The sequence below is a fragment of the Pavona decussata genome, unplaced genomic scaffold (assembly GCF_977016875.1).
Source record: "Pavona decussata unplaced genomic scaffold, jaPavDecu1.1 SCAFFOLD_14, whole genome shotgun sequence".
Lineage (NCBI taxonomy): Eukaryota > Metazoa > Cnidaria > Anthozoa > Scleractinia > Agariciidae > Pavona > Pavona decussata.
In genome coordinates, this window is record NW_028145437.1 from 1,485,001 (window position 1) to 1,507,283 (window position 22,283).

The 22,283-nt window shown below is 39.0% G+C and overlaps 2 protein-coding genes across 4 annotated transcripts in view; both read left to right on the forward strand.

The window, feature by feature from the left end:
- The window catches only part of LOC146487667 (uncharacterized), a 15,709-nt gene extending 4,325 nt beyond the window's left edge, over positions 1-11,384 (forward strand). The window contains exons 4-10 of one of the 3 annotated variants that reach the window (XR_014868596.1): positions 2,542-2,673; positions 4,454-4,591; positions 6,337-6,459; positions 7,609-7,719; positions 9,437-9,556; positions 10,306-10,551; positions 10,584-11,384. Coding sequence is in view for 2 of the 3 variants with exons in the window: in XM_085130188.1 (XP_084986314.1) it covers positions 2,542-2,673; positions 4,454-4,591; positions 6,337-6,459; positions 7,609-7,719; positions 9,437-9,556; positions 10,306-10,337 (656 nt within the window). In the remaining variant the exon portion in view is untranslated. Of the gene's footprint in view, positions 1-2,541; positions 2,674-4,453; positions 4,592-6,336; positions 6,460-7,608; positions 7,720-9,436; positions 9,557-10,305 lie in introns of all 3 variants that reach the window. The other 2 variants (XM_085130188.1, XM_085130201.1) reach the window with 2 other exon arrangements.
- A 1,188-nt stretch (positions 11,385-12,572) lies between these two features.
- LOC146487668 (uncharacterized) lies at positions 12,573-21,414 on the forward strand. The gene is made up of 6 exons (XM_085083708.1): positions 12,573-12,702; positions 14,484-14,621; positions 16,367-16,489; positions 17,639-17,749; positions 19,467-19,586; positions 20,336-21,414. Exons 1-6 carry the CDS (start codon positions 12,582-12,584, stop codon positions 20,365-20,367), a joined length of 645 nt encoding a protein of 214 aa, XP_084939834.1. The 5' UTR covers positions 12,573-12,581; the 3' UTR covers positions 20,368-21,414.
- Positions 21,415-22,283: the final 869 nt, after the last annotated feature.

Consider the following 22,283-nt stretch of genomic DNA (forward strand, 5'->3'; position numbering starts at 1 on the left):
CTTATGTGAGAAGCGTAAGAGCTGTGCACATTTGTACAAATGTTTTGCTGAGTGGTGCCGAGCGACGGAAACGAACATTATGGCCGCCGTTCGTACGGATTTCATAGATGAACTTTTCCTGAAGTCCTCGTAAATGCGTAAAAACATAAAGGCAGGCATAAAGCTCTTCCTAAGAAATTTCTTCGATTGGCTTTAACCTCTTACCGCCAGGATTTGCAAGCCATCCTGAAATTTTTAAAGGTAACCGGTTGTTATTGTTGTTGTTATGTGATCTAAAAATCGTAAAATCTTGCAATTTTGAAGATTTTAAAGGAAACTTCAGAGATACGTACCATTAAATAGTGTCATACCGAACTTTGTGGTTTTTATTGTTGTTTTATTGAGATGGCATTGTTTGGTATTTCTTTCTTTTTTTTTTTCTACATATTTCCGAAGAAACTTTCGCTTCCCGCCGAAAAAAAATTTTAGCTTAGCGACACCTGTGGCATTCTTTTACCATATAAGGTCAAACTACGGTATATGGGCTGATAACCGAGATTTAGTGAACCAATCAGAACGCTAGAAATGCAAAATCCGAGGCTGAGAATTTGTAAATAACATCTGTTAAGAGGTGTTCAATGTCATCATCCAAATCCAGGAAAAAAAATGTACGAATAGTGCACCATAGTTAATTGAGGGACTGGTTAGGAAACCTTGCCATGAAAACAATGGTGCTGCAATTTATGTTGGAAGGACCGCGACCCCGCACAATCCTTTGTTTTCACGTTCATACCACAGTTGAATATCTTAACAAAACAGTTTCGATTGGTCAGTTGCTCAAATGGTCAGTTGCTCAAACACATTCCAAATTCTACTGTTGTTTGTGCATGGTCAAGGTCAAAAAGGCAAACAAAAACATATAACAAAGAAGTTTGTCAGGTTTCATAACCATTGCCTTTAATTAACTATGAGTGCACGAAACGAGGGTAAATTTGCCGGCCGCGTTAATCGTTTACCAGTTTACAGCGGTTACCAATAACACGCGACCTACGGCATTCAAAAGTTGCGTTTTGGTGGACGTCAATCAAACAAAAGCTGTTGAAATTTATACTTTGAATTCTGACAAGATTCCAAGGTAACCCGACAAGAAACTAAGAATTTTACCTCGCTAAGAGAAGGTAAACTTTATTTAAATCGATTCTCGAGCTAGGATCAAGCGCAAATAAAAGGTATTTTTGAATTAAAATTTTCAATTTTGACTGCACGTGATAATTTACTCACTTGCACGCATCGCTGATTATCAGGTGTAGCGATTTCAAATGTTTCATTAAAGAATACGGCTTCGTCTAAACAACGCCCATTTTTTTTTTAGATAATCTGGCTTGGAAATCAACTTTCATAATGTTTAGGTCGCGTGTTATCGGTAACCACTGTAAGGCACAGGTTTAAATGTTTGCGGAAAATATGGATTGTACACAATATTTTGGCTAGGTTGCCTAGAACAGGATGCAATCTTCCTTGATGTTGATGTCTTGTTTTGCCTTAAAGCTTTTGTCAGGTGATCAAAATTTTAAATAAGGGAAATTAACGCCATTGTGGTCTGTAATTTTTTTCCACAAAATACAAGATCAAATGTCGAGAAAAACACTTCTGAGAGCGAGAATTAACTATTAAAGTTTTATGAAAAACAAAGAGAGCTTTTGTGGGAGCAGGGATGGCGCAGTGGTGAGAGCACTCGCGTCCCACGAATGTGGCCCGGGTTCGATTCCCGGTCTCGGCGTCGTATGTGGGTTGAGTTTGTTGTTGGTTCTCGTCCCTGCTCCGAGGGTTTTTCTCCGGGTACTCCGGTTTTCCTCCCTCCACAAAAACCAACATTTCCAAATTCCAATTCGACCTGGAAACAGTGAAGAGAAGAGCCACTCCATGGATTCCACTGAAATTCCTATTTTTGTTCAATACCTATGGACAGTATTCAGTATTTGGGACCAAGAATTATAGAGACTAGCGTCTGGGAAATCAACGCCACATTTCTCCATTTTTTTAGGATCGCTTAAATTAACAATCCAAGAAATTATAACGCTTTCAGGACGGTACCTAATTTTATTACTGCAAATACGTTCTGCGCATCTCGAGACACTCGGGTTTCCTATTGGTGGTGCCTGCTAATACGGGGATATTTTTGCGCGGTTCAAAACTATGCGGAGAAAGCAGAACTTAACAAGTGCTCTTGGTATCCCAAAAGAAAATTGGGGGTGGCCATGCATTTTTCAGAGATAATAAATCTTCAAATTAGGAAAATGTGCCATACATTGCTTTGTATTTTAGCGCTTTTTAGAATTATTGTTGCATAATAATCTCTTAAAAAAAATGCGTGGTTACTCCCAATTTCCTTTTTGGATTTCAATAACCCTTGCTAAGATCTACTTTTCCCGCAAAGTCATAAACTGCGCAAGAATACCTCTGTATTAGTAGACACCGTCCTTAAATTAACACGACTTTTTAAAATACTCATTGAGCGTCGATTTTTATATGGTAATGTAAAATTTTAATTATACTTGCCAGGGCAAGTGAAGATGAGTGAGTGTGCAGACCAACACGAGCACTGCTCATATTGGGCCTACACTGGACAATGTAGGAAAAACCCGCGGTATATGCTGGTCAGTTGTAAATACAGCTGTAACATGTGCGACACAGGTAGGTGCGACACACCTCAGTGTGGTGTATATGGTGTTTCTTATAAAACTTTCTTAGCAAGAAAAATTGAATGCATGACCGGCTATTGCAGTTTTCATTTTTTTTTGGTTCGGTGTTGTCAACATATGCGGCCAGTGTCGAAACCGTTGCGTCAGTGAATGTCATGTCGCGATGAATTTTTAAACAGGCCATGTAAATTCTTCAACGGAATAAGTAACTTTCAATATATTGAACGGCGTGATAAAAACGTGAGTTTTCACTTCCGGTGGGATACTGCGCAAGATGGGAGAGTGGACTGGGGATAGTATAGCTGTGACGTCAAAACAGGTTGCTACTTTCTCGGTTTCTCTGTTCCTCAGTTTTCATTGTGAGCATTCAATTTTCCCAGTCATAATATCGTCCCACAGTTTTCTTCCTCAGCAAAGGAAAAACAACTAAGGAACAGAGAAACCGCGAAACTAGCGATCCTGTATTGACGTCACAGCCTTACTACCCCCAGTCTAAAATATATTTCAGTAAGTCTAGCCATTTTGTGTTTGTTTTTTGTTTGTTTTTCGCCTCCTGCGCCGTTAGGATCAGTCTGCCGTTAATATTTTGTATTTGAAATAATTTACTGATCCAGGTCTACAAGGGATCCGGCACCACTCATTGGTTTGTCGTTGTTGTTGTCTTGCAGAGTTTAATTCCATTTATCCCAAGTCTCCCGTTTTGCGCGGTATTGTATCCCAAATGGAAGTGAAATTTAACGTTTTTATATGTCTCAACCCCAGGAAAAAAAAATTAATAGCGGAAAACGTTTTAGCAACAACAACAACCTTTATTTCCTCATGACTCATTAGAAAAATTATTAGTTACATTCTTGTAAAGTAAAATCTGGTAAAGTGCTTTGAATAATTTTGATGACGCGATTGAGGATGGAGGCTAAGTTAACAATCCGATTTTCTAGTTGGCCTCCGTATTACCGTATTTATTCAATTAGCCACCAACCTTCGAATAAGTCCCCACCTCGAATAAGCGCCCTCCCTGAAAGCCCAAAAAGTTAATAAGTGCCCACCCCCTCTCCCTCCAAACCAAAAAATATTTCTTTACTAGCCTAGCGTGAAGTAAAAGGAGCGTCAGTTGTGTTCCAAAATTGGTTTTAGATATGGTAGTCAATGAACTTTTATATAGTTTATGGGTTGCTCATGTTAGCTTTGGCACTTTGTCTTGTTGAAGTGAAATAAACTCGTTATCCCTTGTTTTGTTACTCTCCAAAAATGTCCTCGCTTGCTGAAAGTGTTGGAGAAATAATAAGCGCCCACCCTCATGGGCCTAAAATTAAACAAGCGCACAGTCGTTTCCGTTTCCTTCAAGCCAAGGGGGGCAAGCGCGCGAGGGCATTGGGCAAAAAGGAGCAAAAAAGTAGGAGCGGGGAAGGAAAGGAAACGCCTGCCGCTGAGCCCAGACATTTTACCGAACGCCCCCAAATGGCTTCGCTCCTTTGGGGCCTACACTGTCACGTCAAATGTCCTTTCCTTTCCCACCCCTCTTCCCTGTTCCTACTTTTTTGCTCCTTTTTGCCCAATGCCCTCGCGCGCTTACCCCGCCTGGCTTGAAGGAAACGGAAACGACTGCTACGCAGGCTACCGTACAGTTACAAATACGGTTAATTGGGGGGGGGGGGGGGGATTTCCTAATACTCAATCACTGATCACTTGATCACTGAAATACCTACTCCCAAGCCAGGCTGGACAGAATGCAACGGCTGTTTTCCTTTTCTATGTTTACGTATAACGAAAAGGTGAAAAGTGTCAAGACCAAGATGAGGGATGCGCCACTCGGGCAAGGAATGGAGAATGTTTGAAGAATACTGAATACATGCTGGTTAAGTGCAGAAAAAGCTGCTTGATGTGTGGAAGTACATCATTGGATCTCAAAGGTAAGAGATCGTCTTAACAACATAATAGCGATTTAGAAAGCAACAACAAGCGTGCGGGGCGTTTAGATGGGAACACTGTAGAAATAGATATTTCTTGATGTTGTCACTCAGTTTTCAGCAATCCGATTGCTTATTCAAGCAATGTTTATTCCATATTAGGATGTTCTTTCGTGGGAACACGAACAAGGTTTTGTGGTCGAAGGAAAAAATAACGAACAGAACACTTCAGGAATCCATATTTAAGGCTAAACGAAAATCACTCCACCTGACTCCACACACGACAGTAGAAACACTTTGCTATAAGTAATTGTCATTAATTGTCATATAATATAACAGAGATACTATGCGCATTATGATTGGTCAAAAACGTGTGGTTAATTATAACGGTAAACTCATAAAAAACCTGTTTTTAGTTATAGTGATTTTATAAAAGCAGAAGCTTCTGATAAAAGCAATAGACCGCATTTTTCTATAGGTTTACCGGCGTAATAACCCCACTTGGGATGTTGGGAAAGCATCAACAAAGCTTGTAAATCACGAGTCGGAGGCGAATGGTTTTACAAACTTTCAAGTGGGTTTATTACGCCGGTAAATCAATAGAAAATGCGATCTATTGTTTAAATATAGAGGAAGTTAATTTTACTCTTCTTATACCTCCTTAACGAACAGTACACTATTTAGACAATAGTACTTCTGTGGAGGTATAATCTAAAAACAGTGTTTTTGTCGAAATACTATCGGTTGATAGTTGTCCCGTGGAAAAATTGATGTTCTTAACCGAATCTTAGGGCTTCTATGTTCGTTTTAAGTGGGAAACTATCAGATCGAGAATACTGCAGAGAACCTCTTAAGTTTTTATCGCTATCGTTCACCAGTAAATTTTTTTCCCAACTAAAGTCGCCGAGATTGCATTTCGAATTTACAGCAACGAAAAAGAAGGATGAATCAGTGTACCAGATAAATACAGTCAACTCTCGCCTTGCGGACACCCCGATAATACGGACAGCAGCTAAATCCCCGGCAAAAATATATTAAAGACGTTTGACTGAAATAATTTCCCCGCTATTATGGACTGTCGCTATTAAGGACACTAACTCGCGGTCCCGAGAGTGTTCATAATAAAGGGAGTTGACTGTATAAAATTTAAGCGGTCTGATTGTTTAGAAATTAGAAGAAAAAATGGTGGGGTTTTACGGACGAGTATTATCCAATAGGAATTTTCACCATTATTATGACAGAATTGGAGAAGATTTAGTGGTAAACTATAATGTATGATATATGTGCTCAATGTTGATTGCAGTTTTATTGATTCCTTATTCAAGGGTTATCACGCGATATACTAATATTACCTTAATTGGAAATCCCCAACGTGTCTTCAAATGAAATAGGAATGATTTTTTTTTTCTGAACAACGTGGAGAAGCTCCATTACCACCCGCTATGTGAACGTGGCTCTGTACAGGGGAACCTCGATTTAACGACGGGGAAATTGGTTCGTTATATCGAGGTTCTGTTCCATAGGCCGGGCCGGAGGATATTGTTCGTTATACCGAGAACTTCGTTATATAGAGGTTCGTTAATTCGAGGTTCGACTGTAACAAATGATCTGCGTACTGATGTGGACAATGCAACTAAACAATAAAACTGATAATATCCCTAAACCATAGAAATGGAATATTATATCTACTCTTCGCAATATGGAAGAACTGGGTAAGAATTTGAAGTGACCAGGTGTTTTGCTTTCAGGTAACGGATCAGCATGTCAAGACAACAGCGACCGCTGTACATACTTGGCTTACCGAGGAAATTGCTCTACAGACAGCAACAACATGCTGAAAACATGTGAGAAAAGCTGCACCAGATGCGAAGGTGTGCCGTCAGTACATTTTTATACACTTTTTCTCAATACCGAGAACTTCATAAATGAGGCCACCGCAGTTATTTACACAACTTAAGCAGCTACGAAAAGAAAGCCTAAAAAATATTAAGACTTGAACGGGAATTGAACTCATGAACTCTGCGATACCGGTCAAGTGCTCTACCAACTAAACTGTCGCGACGTCTGGGAGCACAAGTGAAGAAGTGATATATATGGATGAAAATGCGGATGAAATAATTGAATAAGATACCATCACAACTTGAGCTGCGAAAAGAATGCCCGAAAAAAATTCAGTCACGTACAAAACTGCGATGGTTTCTTGTTGACGAATAGGCCCTTTGCAGCTAATGGTCACGTGGTACAAAATCCACCATGCTGGGGAGCAAGCTACGCACTGGGACATCCAAAACAAACAAAATTCAAGTTGGACGCCCCAGTGCGCAACGTGCCCTCAAGCACGGCAGATTCTGTGCCATGTGACTGTTAGCTGCGAAGGGCTCATTCTTTCATCCCAGTTACAGTGTATGAAATTCATATATTTCACTTCCACATGGAAACTGCACCGGCAACGTATAAGCAATCGATTTAATCCCCTGCTGAAGACTCGTAGTAGACAGTGCGATGTATGTATCAAATGACTATGCAGAGACAAACAATATTACATATATATTACAAACCTTTGATTCAAGAGGCTCTCACACAGGGATATTTGTTTTGCGATTTGTAAAGCAACAGTTGCAGAACATATGAAACATACTACCACGTTATCTTGCAATGTTACAAAAGATAACACTAGTCTACTTTCTCTACAACTATTAGCAAACTTTGACGATGTTACAAAACACGCTGAGAGTTGCAGAAAAAGTAGACTTGTCCTCTACCTTTTAAGATTGCGAAATAAGTTTTAACCAGTAAGAGGTAAAATTATTCCCCAATTTTCTCGTCAGTGCAGCATGCAAGTCGGAGTAAATATATTCCCTTGTAACAGCACCTTAAGAATCATAGCAAACGAGTCAGATGTTTGATTCAAATTTGAAGGGTTACAAAGGTTCAAGAATAAATTAAGCATAACGTTATTCTAACCCTCCACGTGAATGCCAAAGTACATGAATTTGAAAGGGTTTCGTTACTACCTCCAGGCTGTTTTGACAGACACAGGCTATGTTCCCGCTGGGCTAGAGAAGGGGAATGTAACAAGAATCCGGATTACATGAAGTACTTCTGCCAAAAGATCTGCAACATTTGTCAAGGTATAACTATATATTCATACTGATTTATATAAATGTGAAAACAGAAGTTTCACAACTCTCAGCACTAAGAATGGTTTAACTACTGTAAACACAACAACGACAACAACAACAAGTAGATTTATTAGACTCATTGCAAAATACTCTCTTGACACTTTTAATACACAATAGCTACTGCAAATTACAATAAATTACAACATATCAGGGATGATGTGTGTAGTCGAGTCAGGGGGATAAATGAACCTTGCGGTTTTCGAGTTATCCCCCTGCCTTTAATAACGTGCAAAACGAGTAAGATAAAGGGGGTGATAGAGACAAGTAAATAGCGTGCAAACACAGGGAAACAGACTGAATTATATGAGCAGTGGATATAGTATTGAATGTTTAAAGTTTTAGTTACTTGATGCTAATTGCAAGCTGTTCAGAGAAGAGATACAGCTGTATTTGATTATAAAACTGATGAACGTTAAGATTTTTCAAACAAGTAGGTATATTATGTCAGAAAATGGAAGCCATGTAGGATATAGTTTGTTTCCCGGTGTTTGTTCTGACTGGTGATTTGTATAAGTTTTGGTTAACGGTGTATCTAGTATTATAAGCATGGAAATTACTAGCGTACTGAAAAAAATCGGAAAAAAAAAAAAAAACGTTTGGGAGAAGGTTCTTATGCCACAAGTGAGTAAATTTTAATGCCTGCAAACGATGAACGTTGTTCACTGCGAGGAGTTCTAAAAGGTTTAGCAGAAGGAGAGCGCTATCCGTTTGTTCACCGAAAGTCCTCGCAAAAAATAAATATTAATCTATGAGAATGATTCATTATTCAGTAAATGACACAGGCATACTCGGAAAAAATCCGAGTGCTCCTATCAGGAGTCGACCCTAAGACCTTCCGATATGCGGATTCGGATTGGAAGGTCTCATTTATTCTCATTTATTCACCAGGCTTAACATATTCCATCACATTCATTTCCATTTGCGAATATTAATCTAATAGCATGGTTCTGCTTGGTCTGTACTTTTTTTTATGTAAGTCTTGTAAGTGCTCCCCTAAGCTAAGATTGCATTTGAAATATAAGAAAGCCACATGATGCGTTCCGTTTTCGATGACGATCAAATTGACTGTGCTCTATTTTTGTGGCGTTCCAATTAACATAAACCAAAAAGTTCGATAATAATGAACTCACAATGAAAGTGAAACCACTTTGACTTGTCATTTTGTTCCCCAGTTCAAGTGTTTTCAATCCCCTGCCCGTAGCTCGTAACAAACATTCCTTGTCTTATCGGGAGTGACAAACAAAGCCGCGACTAACTTGCCTTGAATCAGTTTCTTGGTCTTTTCACAAGATGGTTCACTTGGTTCCGTTACTGCAGCATTCGTGATGATTGAATTATTTATTTATTTATTTATTTTAATTTTGGCAATAAGTTAGAAAAATGGTCTATTATCTGTTACTGTTTTTCATCCCACACGTGATGCAGATGAAACATGCAATGACAAGTGGCCACATAAGCAGTCCAGATTTTCTACCTCCTCGAGTATTCAAATATTGTCGACCAATCTTGTTAGTCCAGGGTTTCTTTTGTTCACATGTAGACCTCACCTTGGCCCACATGTGAACAAAGTAAAGAACAAGGATCGTCATTCTACATCTGCACTTCACGCTTGTTCAATGCTTTATCAGCTATTGGTTGGATTCTAAACAGTTTTGCTTCTTCACAGGACCTCCAGGCTGCTTTGACAAGAATACAGCTTGCTCCGTCTGGGCTGCAAATGGCGAGTGTAAAAAGAACCCATCATACATGAATTACTACTGCAAGAAAAGCTGTAAAATGTGCCGAGGTGATCATCTTTAAGTTAAATAATAATAATCCGTTTTTCGAAAACATTTCAACGCTTACGTATCTTTAAAACGAATACCTGATAGCTTGGGGTTGAATGTAATCCTTCAAACTCAAACAGAGTGTAACAGTACAGTAAAACGAAACGAGGGTCACGACATAATGTTGTCTTATAAGATTTCAACATAGAAGCGGACTAGTCACTTACCATATTTTTAAAAATGTTATCATCACCCACCCAATTACTAAGCCAGACGAGAAAACAAATCAATCCTGTACATAAGGTATTTCCAGGGGTGGGTGTATTACAAGTCACATTCGTAATGATTTCCGTTGAGAGACAAACCCTGTTCCATTTGTCTGTGGTTCTAACTTTTACGTTGGCCTCACTGGAGATAAACATTTGTGTGACGCGACCGTTGTCCGTTTTCTTGATGACGTAATATAGCAATGGGATAGTTTGAATCGTATATGTTTTGTATTGGGGAAGTTCAGATCTACGGCAAGTTTGGTATCGATGTAATGTGACAATAGCTTTACAACATTATTAGAAACAATGGGCCAATCAAGGTCAAAAATTGAGTACTTACAACTGTTTAATTCAGCGTTTAAAATGTCCAGATATTCCCACTGCCTCCGGACAAAAAAGGAGAAACAAATAAATAAAGAAAGAAACAAACAAACAAACAAACAGAGCAAAACAAAAAACTCCTGTCCAAAATACTAAGTAAATCCTATTATTGTTTGCAGGAAATAAAGTGAAAGAGAACAGTGGAATATGAGACAAAAGGAAAGCCACTGAATGTCGATGGATTAAAAAGTGGTGAAGAAATTATCATCGATTTTTTTACATTCAGATTGGCTGTTTTTATACTAGAGGACGCATTATCCGTCTGGACGAACTTGGGAAAATATTTGTTGTTCGTCTGGTTATTCGTCTCTAGTATAAAGACGGGCACAAGACGCATTATCCGTCTGGACGAACTATCTTCCGTTGTTCGTCTTGAACGACGCACAACTGAAAATAGTTCGTCCAGATAGATAATACGTCCTCTAGTATAAAAACGGCCAATAATTACTATAGCAATCTTCAAAGCAGCCGTTCTTGTTTTGTTCACTGTTTAACCCTTTAAGCCCCAGTAGTGACCAACATCTAATTTCCCCTTACAACATCACTGCTTGATCAAACAGTCAAGTCTTGTTCGTTAAACAAACTCTCCTCAGTAGTACCATACAGAAATGTATAGAGAACGGTAAGGAGAATATGTTGATATTGAGGCTTCAAAGGTTAAAGGATGCCTGTTTTTCCCACATGCTGGTCGAGTTCAAGCTGCCATCTGGAATAATTAATAACTATCCTGCGAAATCGCGCGGAATATCGCCTCATACACTAAAATCAGGGGATATTCCGCAAGATTGAACAGGATAATTGTTTCATTATTCAACACATTGACAACAAAGCACAGTTTTATCGCAGAAAAGCTGTAAACGATCTTTATTGTGCCATTTATCTCTTTTATACACGAAATTACGTATATCGCAGGATATCTGTTCACTACGGACGACGAATATTCAGTGCACCATGACCATATCTGGGCAGTGTTACAATGTGTTGAATGATAACACAAAGTAGACTCCCAAAGACCAGCCATCTCTAATTTTAATTCTCCCCACTTCTTCTCCCTTGAACTCTACCAACACACGGCAAAATAGCTATGAACAACCTAAATGTTTTGTTAAACAAGGGATTACTTTGTACAGAAACCATGACCAATATTGATTGTTCACTGTTTATCAAATAAATAAAACTCCCCTGCTTTCGTGTTTGAGGACTTCTAACTACTTTCTACTTCTAAACGAACGACGTTTTCGTAAGTCCTGACTAGAAGCTCAACTGGCTCACATGTACCTCTGAAAATAAATATCTAATATGAATACAGTCGAACGTATATCCTTGATGATACCTCTCTGATACTGACCCCACTTTATTGTGGACAGTTCCACTGGTCTCCACATACATTTATATTCTCTTTAAACTTAATTCTATAAAACAGACCCTCTCATGAGCAAAGAGAATCACGGGGGTCGACTACTTCAGAAGACTAGTTTCGAGCACTGAAGTTAATCAACACTTGAATAAAATTATCATCTTACTGTGTGATCTCCTGTCCTGTGTCTTTGATAATCACTTCTTCTGTTCATAATCCCCGTTTACCTCCGATTAATAATAAAAGTGGGTGGGGTGCCAACCTACGGGCAACAAATTTGAAAACAATGGCGGGCTTTTAATTTTTTTCCCCCGCAAAAACAAATAAATGCTTCCCCACCAATCCTGGTAAGTATCAAAAACTTTACCTACCTAAAATTAGCAAGCAATGGTGATAACCTCATATCTACAAAAAAACCCTTACATTAAAATGGATTTTCACTCCAGTAATTTCGACGCGCTGCGCTGAAAAATTGCGAGCGAAGGCCAGATTTTGATTTTTTCCCGGATGCACTCACAAAATGCGTTCATATAAGGACGATCTTGGATATACAAGGTCCATAGTCCGTCTATAGAGAGACAAAACAAATATCTTTGTACGCGAGTTGGCTTTCGCCCCGGCGCAGCTACAAATGAAAATGTATCAGACATATCGTACTTGTGATTTAGGCCCCGTTCAGATGCCGTACTTGAAATGAGCCGAATTAGACCGACCCAAATTATTAATCCCGGTTGAATTGATTCAGACGCCGAACTAAATTCAGCCGTACATACATTGCTTTGTATTTTAGCGCTTTTTAGAATTATTGTTGCATAATAATCTCTTAAAAAAAATGCGTGGTTACTCCCAATTTCCTTTTTGGATTTCAATAACCCTTGCTAAGATCTACTTTTCCCGCAAAGTCATAAACTGCGCAAGAATACCTCTGTATTAGTAGACACCGTCCTTAAATTAACACGACTTTTTAAAATACTCATTGAGCGTCGATTTTTATATGGTAATGTAAAATTTTAATTATACTTGCCAGGGCAAGTGAAGATGAGTGAGTGTGCAGACCAACACGAGCACTGCTCATATTGGGCCTACACTGGACAATGTAGGAAAAACCCGCGGTATATGCTGGTCAGTTGTAAATACAGCTGTAACATGTGCGACACAGGTAGGTGCGACACACCTCAGTGTGGTGTATATGGTGTTTCTTATAAAACTTTCTTAGCAAGAAAAATTGAATGCATGACCGGCTATTGCAGTTTTCATTTTTTTTTGGTTCGGTGTTGTCAACATATGCGGCCAGTGTCGAAACCGTTGCGTCAGTGAATGTCATGTCGCGATGAATTTTTAAACAGGCCATGTAAATTCTTCAACGGAATAAGTAACTTTCAATATATTGAACGGCGTGATAAAAACGTGAGTTTTCACTTCCGGTGGGATACTGCGCAAGATGGGAGAGTGGACTGGGGATAGTATAGCTGTGACGTCAAAACAGGTTGCTACTTTCTCGGTTTCTCTGTTCCTCAGTTTTCATTGTGAGCATTCAATTTTCCCAGTCATAATATCGTCCCACAGTTTTCTTCCTCAGCAAAGGAAAAACAACTAAGGAACAGAGAAACCGCGAAACTAGCGATCCTGTATTGACGTCACAGCCTTACTACCCCCAGTCTAAAATATATTTCAGTAAGTCTAGCCATTTTGTGTTTGTTTTTTGTTTGTTTTTCGCCTCCTGCGCCGTTAGGATCAGTCTGCCGTTAATATTTTGTATTTGAAATAATTTACTGATCCAGGTCTACAAGGGATCCGGCACCACTCATTGGTTTGTCGTTGTTGTTGTCTTGCAGAGTTTAATTCCATTTATCCCAAGTCTCCCGTTTTGCGCGGTATTGTATCCCAAATGGAAGTGAAATTTAACGTTTTTATATGTCTCAACCCCAGGAAAAAAAAATTAATAGCGGAAAACGTTTTAGCAACAACAACAACCTTTATTTCCTCATGACTCATTAGAAAAATTATTAGTTACATTCTTGTAAAGTAAAATCTGGTAAAGTGCTTTGAATAATTTTGATGACGCGATTGAGGATGGAGGCTAAGTTAACAATCCGATTTTCTAGTTGGCCTCCGTATTACCGTATTTATTCAATTAGCCACCAACCTTCGAATAAGTCCCCACCTCGAATAAGCGCCCTCCCTGAAAGCCCAAAAAGTTAATAAGTGCCCACCCCCTCTCCCTCCAAACCAAAAAATATTTCTTTACTAGCCTAGCGTGAAGTAAAAGGAGCGTCAGTTGTGTTCCAAAATTGGTTTTAGATATGGTAGTCAATGAACTTTTATATAGTTTATGGGTTGCTCATGTTAGCTTTGGCACTTTGTCTTGTTGAAGTGAAATAAACTCGTTATCCCTTGTTTTGTTACTCTCCAAAAATGTCCTCGCTTGCTGAAAGTGTTGGAGAAATAATAAGCGCCCACCCTCATGGGCCTAAAATTAAACAAGCGCACAGTCGTTTCCGTTTCCTTCAAGCCAAGGGGGGCAAGCGCGCGAGGGCATTGGGCAAAAAGGAGCAAAAAAGTAGGAGCGGGGAAGGAAAGGAAACGCCTGCCGCTGAGCCCAGACATTTTACCGAACGCCCCCAAATGGCTTCGCTCCTTTGGGGCCTACACTGTCACGTCAAATGTCCTTTCCTTTCCCACCCCTCTTCCCTGTTCCTACTTTTTTGCTCCTTTTTGCCCAATGCCCTCGCGCGCTTACCCCGCCTGGCTTGAAGGAAACGGAAACGACTGCTACGCAGGCTACCGTACAGTTACAAATACGGTTAATTGGGGGGGGGGGGGGGGGATTTCCTAATACTCAATCACTGATCACTTGATCACTGAAATACCTACTCCCAAGCCAGGCTGGACAGAATGCAACGGCTGTTTTCCTTTTCTATGTTTACGTATAACGAAAAGGTGAAAAGTGTCAAGACCAAGATGAGGGATGCGCCACTCGGGCAAGGAATGGAGAATGTTTGAAGAATACTGAATACATGCTGGTTAAGTGCAGAAAAAGCTGCTTGATGTGTGGAAGTACATCATTGGATCTCAAAGGTAAGAGATCGTCTTAACAACATAATAGCGATTTAGAAAGCAACAACAAGCGTGCGGGGCGTTTAGATGGGAACACTGTAGAAATAGATATTTCTTGATGTTGTCACTCAGTTTTCAGCAATCCGATTGCTTATTCAAGCAATGTTTATTCCATATTAGGATGTTCTTTCGTGGGAACACGAACAAGGTTTTGTGGTCGAAGGAAAAAATAACGAACAGAACACTTCAGGAATCCATATTTAAGGCTAAACGAAAATCACTCCACCTGACTCCACACACGACAGTAGAAACACTTTGCTATAAGTAATTGTCATTAATTGTCATATAATATAACAGAGATACTATGCGCATTATGATTGGTCAAAAACGTGTGGTTAATTATAACGGTAAACTCATAAAAAACCTGTTTTTAGTTATAGTGATTTTATAAAAGCAGAAGCTTCTGATAAAAGCAATAGACCGCATTTTTCTATAGGTTTACCGGCGTAATAACCCCACTTGGGATGTTGGGAAAGCATCAACAAAGCTTGTAAATCACGAGTCGGAGGCGAATGGTTTTACAAACTTTCAAGTGGGTTTATTACGCCGGTAAATCAATAGAAAATGCGATCTATTGTTTAAATATAGAGGAAGTTAATTTTACTCTTCTTATACCTCCTTAACGAACAGTACACTATTTAGACAATAGTACTTCTGTGGAGGTATAATCTAAAAACAGTGTTTTTGTCGAAATACTATCGGTTGATAGTTGTCCCGTGGAAAAATTGATGTTCTTAACCGAATCTTAGGGCTTCTATGTTCGTTTTAAGTGGGAAACTATCAGATCGAGAATACTGCAGAGAACCTCTTAAGTTTTTATCGCTATCGTTCACCAGTAAATTTTTTTCCCAACTAAAGTCGCCGAGATTGCATTTCGAATTTACAGCAACGAAAAAGAAGGATGAATCAGTGTACCAGATAAATACAGTCAACTCTCGCCTTGCGGACACCCCGATAATACGGACAGCAGCTAAATCCCCGGCAAAAATATATTAAAGACGTTTGACTGAAATAATTTCCCCGCTATTATGGACTGTCGCTATTAAGGACACTAACTCGCGGTCCCGAGAGTGTTCATAATAAAGGGAGTTGACTGTATAAAATTTAAGCGGTCTGATTGTTTAGAAATTAGAAGAAAAAATGGTGGGGTTTTACGGACGAGTATTATCCAATAGGAATTTTCACCATTATTATGACAGAATTGGAGAAGATTTAGTGGTAAACTATAATGTATGATATATGTGCTCAATGTTGATTGCAGTTTTATTGATTCCTTATTCAAGGGTTATCACGCGATATACTAATATTACCTTAATTGGAAATCCCCAACGTGTCTTCAAATGAAATAGGAATGATTTTTTTTTTCTGAACAACGTGGAGAAGCTCCATTACCACCCGCTATGTGAACGTGGCTCTGTACAGGGGAACCTCGATTTAACGACGGGGAAATTGGTTCGTTATATCGAGGTTCTGTTCCATAGGCCGGGCCGGAGGATATTGTTCGTTATACCGAGAACTTCGTTATATAGAGGTTCGTTAATTCGAGGTTCGACTGTAACAAATGATCTGCGTACTGATGTGGACAATGCAACTAAACAATAAAACTGATAATATCCCTAAACCATAGAAATGGAATATTATATCTACTCTTCGCAATATGGAAGAACTGGGTAAGAATTTGAAGTGACCAGGTGTTTTGCTTTCAGGTAACGGATCAGCATGTCAAGACAACAGCGACCGCTGTACATACTTGGCTTACCGAGGAAATTGCTCTACAGACAGCAACAACATGCTGAAAACATGTGAGAAAAGCTGCACCAGATGCGAAGGTGTGCCGTCAGTACATTTTTATACACTTTTTCTCAATACCGAGAACTTCATAAATGAGGCCACCGCAGTTATTTACACAACTTAAGCAGCTACGAAAAGAAAGCCTAAAAAATATTAAGACTTGAACGGGAATTGAACTCATGAACTCTGCGATACCGGTCAAGTGCTCTACCAACTAAACTGTCGCGACGTCTGGGAGCACAAGTGAAGAAGTGATATATATGGATGAAAATGCGGATGAAATAATTGAATAAGATACCATCACAACTTGAGCTGCGAAAAGAATGCCCGAAAAAAATTCAGTCACGTACAAAACTGCGATGGTTTCTTGTTGACGAATAGGCCCTTTGCAGCTAATGGTCACGTGGTACAAAATCCACCATGCTGGGGAGCAAGCTACGCACTGGGACATCTAAAACAAACAAAATTCAAGTTGGACGCCCCAGTGCGCAACGTGCCCTCAAGCACGGCAGATTCTGTGCCATGTGACTGTTAGCTGCGAAGGGCTCATTCTTTCATCCCAGTTACAGTGTATGAAATTCATATATTTCACTTCCACATGGAAACTGCACCGGCAACGTATAAGCAATCGATTTAATCCCCTGCTGAAGACTCGTAGTAGACAGTGCGATGTATGTATCAAATGACTATGCAGAGACAAACAATATTACATATATATTACAAACCTTTGATTCAAGAGGCTCTCACACAGGGATATTTGTTTTGCGATTTGTAAAGCAACAGTTGCAGAACATATGAAACATACTACCACGTTATCTTGCAATGTTACAAAAGATAACACTAGTCTACTTTCTCTACAACTATTAGCAAACTTTGACGATGTTACAAAACACGCTGAGAGTTGCAGAAAAAGTAGACTTGTCCTCTACCTTTTAAGATTGCGAAATAAGTTTTAACCAGTAAGAGGTAAAATTATTCCCCAATTTTCTCGTCAGTGCAGCATGCAAGTCGGAGTAAATATATTCCCTTGTAACAGCACCTTAAGAATCATAGCAAACGAGTCAGATGTTTGATTCAAATTTGAAGGGTTACAAAGGTTCAAGAATAAATTAAGCATAACGTTATTCTAACCCTCCACGTGAATGCCAAAGTACATGAATTTGAAAGGGTTTCGTTACTACCTCCAGGCTGTTTTGACAGACACAGGCTATGTTCCCGCTGGGCTAGAGAAGGGGAATGTAACAAGAATCCGGATTACATGAAGTACTTCTGCCAAAAGATCTGCAACATTTGTCAAGGTATAACTATATATTCATACTGATTTATATAAATGTGAAAACAGAAGTTTCACAACTCTCAGCACTAAGAATGGTTTAACTACTGTAAACACAACAACGACAACAACAACAAGTAGATTTATTAGACTCATTGCAAAATACTCTCTTGACACTTTTAATACACAATAGCTACTGCAAATTACAATAAATTACAACATATCAGGGATGATGTGTGTAGTCGAGTCAGGGGGATAAATGAACCTTGCGGTTTTCGAGTTATCCCCCTGCCTTTAATAACGTGCAAAACGAGTAAGATAAAGGGGGTGATAGAGACAAGTAAATAGCGTGCAAACACAGGGAAACAGACTGAATTATATGAGCAGTGGATATAGTATTGAATGTTTAAAGTTTTAGTTACTTGATGCTAATTGCAAGCTGTTCAGAGAAGAGATACAGCTGTATTTGATTATAAAACTGATGAACGTTAAGATTTTTCAAACAAGTAGGTATATTATGTCAGAAAATGGAAGCCATGTAGGATATAGTTTGTTTCCCGGTGTTTGTTCTGACTGGTGATTTGTATAAGTTTTGGTTAACGGTGTATCTAGTATTATAAGCATGGAAATTACTAGCGTACTGAAAAAAATCGGAAAAAAAAAAAAAAACGTTTGGGAGAAGGTTCTTATGCCACAAGTGAGTAAATTTTAATGCCTGCAAACGATGAACGTTGTTCACTGCGAGGAGTTCTAAAAGGTTTAGCAGAAGGAGAGCGCTATCCGTTTGTTCACCGAAAGTCCTCGCAAAAAATAAATATTAATCTATGAGAATGATTCATTATTCAGTAAATGACACAGGCATACTCGGAAAAAATCCGAGTGCTCCTATCAGGAGTCGACCCTAAGACCTTCCGATATGCGGATTCGGATTGGAAGGTCTCATTTATTCTCATTTATTCACCAGGCTTAACATATTCCATCACATTCATTTCCATTTGCGAATATTAATCTAATAGCATGGTTCTGCTTGGTCTGTACTTTTTTTTATGTAAGTCTTGTAAGTGCTCCCCTAAGCTAAGATTGCATTTGAAATATAAGAAAGCCACATGATGCGTTCCGTTTTCGATGACGATCAAATTGACTGTGCTCTATTTTTGTGGCGTTCCAATTAACATAAACCAAAAAGTTCGATAATAATGAACTCACAATGAAAGTGAAACCACTTTGACTTGTCATTTTGTTCCCCAGTTCAAGTGTTTTCAATCCCCTGCCCGTAGCTCGTAACAAACATTCCTTGTCTTATCGGGAGTGACAAACAAAGCCGCGACTAACTTGCCTTGAATCAGTTTCTTGGTCTTTTCACAAGATGGTTCACTTGGTTCCGTTACTGCAGCATTCGTGATGATTGAATTATTTATTTATTTATTTATTTTAATTTTGGCAATAAGTTAGAAAAATGGTCTATTATCTGTTACTGTTTTTCATCCCACACGTGATGCAGATGAAACATGCAATGACAAGTGGCCACATAAGCAGTCCAGATTTTCTACCTCCTCGAGTATTCAAATATTGTCGACCAATCTTGTTAGTCCAGGGTTTCTTTTGTTCACATGTAGACCTCACCTTGGCCCACATGTGAACAAAGTAAAGAACAAGGATCGTCATTCTACATCTGCACTTCACGCTTGTTCAATGCTTTATCAGCTATTGGTTGGATTCTAAACAGTTTTGCTTCTTCACAGGACCTCCAGGCTGCTTTGACAAGAATACAGCTTGCTCCGTCTGGGCTGCAAATGGCGAGTGTAAAAAGAACCCATCATACATGAATTACTACTGCAAGAAAAGCTGTAAAATGTGCCGAGGTGATCATCTTTAAGTTAAATAATAATAATCCGTTTTTCGAAAACATTTCAACGCTTACGTATCTTTAAAACGAATACCTGATAGCTTGGGGTTGAATGTAATCCTTCAAACTCAAACAGAGTGTAACAGTACAGTAAAACGAAACGAGGGTCACGACATAATGTTGTCTTATAAGATTTCAACATAGAAGCGGACTAGTCACTTACCATATTTTTAAAAATGTTATCATCACCCACCCAATTACTAAGCCAGACGAGAAAACAAATCAATCCTGTACATAAGGTATTTCCAGGGGTGGGTGTATTACAAGTCACATTCGTAATGATTTCCGTTGAGAGACAAACCCTGTTCCATTTGTCTGTGGTTCTAACTTTTACGTTGGCCTCACTGGAGATAAACATTTGTGTGACGCGACCGTTGTCCGTTTTCTTGATGACGTAATATAGCAATGGGATAGTTTGAATCGTATATGTTTTGTATTGGGGAAGTTCAGATCTACGGCAAGTTTGGTATCGATGTAATGTGACAATAGCTTTACAACATTATTAGAAACAATGGGCCAATCAAGGTCAAAAATTGAGTACTTACAACTGTTTAATTCAGCGTTTAAAATGTCCAGATATTCCCACTGCCTCCGGACAAAAAAGGAGAAACAAATAAATAAAGAAAGAAACAAACAAACAAACAAACAGAGCAAAACAAAAAACTCCTGTCCAAAATACTAAGTAAATCCTATTATTGTTTGCAGGAAATAAAGTGAAAGAGAACAGTGGAATATGAGACAAAAGGAAAGCCACTGAATGTCGATGGATTAAAAAGTGGTGAAGAAATTATCATCGATTTTTTTACATTCAGATTGGCTGTTTTTATACTAGAGGACGCATTATCCGTCTGGACGAACTTGGGAAAATATTTGTTGTTCGTCTGGTTATTCGTCTCTAGTATAAAGACGGGCACAAGACGCATTATCCGTCTGGACGAACTATCTTCCGTTGTTCGTCTTGAACGACGCACAACTGAAAATAGTTCGTCCAGATAGATAATACGTCCTCTAGTATAAAAACGGCCAATAATTACTATAGCAATCTTCAAAGCAGCCGTTCTTGTTTTGTTCACTGTTTAACCCTTTAAGCCCCAGTAGTGACCAACATCTAATTTCCCCTTACAACATCACTGCTTGATCAAACAGTCAAGTCTTGTTCGTTAAACAAACTCTCCTCAGTAGTACCATACAGAAATGTATAGAGAACGGTAAGGAGAATATGTTGATATTGAGGCTTCAAAGGTTAAAGGATGCCTGTTTTTCCCACATGCTGGTCGAGTTCAAGCTGCCATCTGGAATAATTAATAACTATCCTGCGAAATCGCGCGGAATATCGCCTCATACACTAAAATCAGGGGATATTCCGCAAGATTGAACAGGATAATTGTTTCATTATTCAACACATTGACAACAAAGCACAGTTTTATCGCAGAAAAGCTGTAAACGATCTTTATTGTGCCATTTATCTCTTTTATACACGAAATTACGTATATCGCAGGATATCTGTTCACTACGGACGACGAATATTCAGTGCACCATGACCATATCTGGGCAGTGTTACAATGTGTTGAATGATAACACAAAGTAGACTCCCAAAGACCAGCCATCTCTAATTTTAATTCTCCCCACTTCTTCTCCCTTGAACTCTACCAACACACGGCAAAATAGCTATGAACAACCTAAATGTTTTGTTAAACAAGGGATTACTTTGTACAGAAACCATGACCAATATTGATTGTTCACTGTTTATCAAATAAATAAAACTCCCCTGCTTTCGTGTTTGAGGACTTCTAACTACTTTCTACTTCTAAACGAACGACGTTTTCGTAAGTCCTGACTAGAAGCTCAACTGGCTCACATGTACCTCTGAAAATAAATATCTAATATGAATACAGTCGAACGTATATCCTTGATGATACCTCTCTGATACTGACCCCACTTTATTGTGGACAGTTCCACTGGTCTCCACATACATTTATATTCTCTTTAAACTTAATTCTATAAAACAGACCCTCTCATGAGCAAAGAGAATCACGGGGGTCGACTACTTCAGAAGACTAGTTTCGAGCACTGAAGTTAATCAACACTTGAATAAAATTATCATCTTACTGTGTGATCTCCTGTCCTGTGTCTTTGATAATCACTTCTTCTGTTCATAATCCCCGTTTACCTCCGATTAATAATAAAAGTGGGTGGGGTGCCAACCTACGGGCAACAAATTTGAAAACAATGGCGGGCTTTTAATTTTTTTCCCCCGCAAAAACAAATAAATGCTTCCCCACCAATCCTGGTAAGTATCAAAAACTTTACCTACCTAAAATTAGCAAGCAATGGTGATAACCTCATATCTACAAAAAAACCCTTACATTAAAATGGATTTTCACTCCAGTAATTTCGACGCGCTGCGCTGAAAAATTGCGAGCGAAGGCCAGATTTTGATTTTTTCCCGGATGCACTCACAAAATGCGTTCATATAAGGACGATCTTGGATATACAAGGTCCATAGTCCGTCTATAGAGAGACAAAACAAATATCTTTGTACGCGAGTTGGCTTTCGCCCCGGCGCAGCTACAAATGAAAATGTATCAGACATATCGTACTTGTGATTTAGGCCCCGTTCAGATGCCGTACTTGAAATGAGCCGAATTAGACC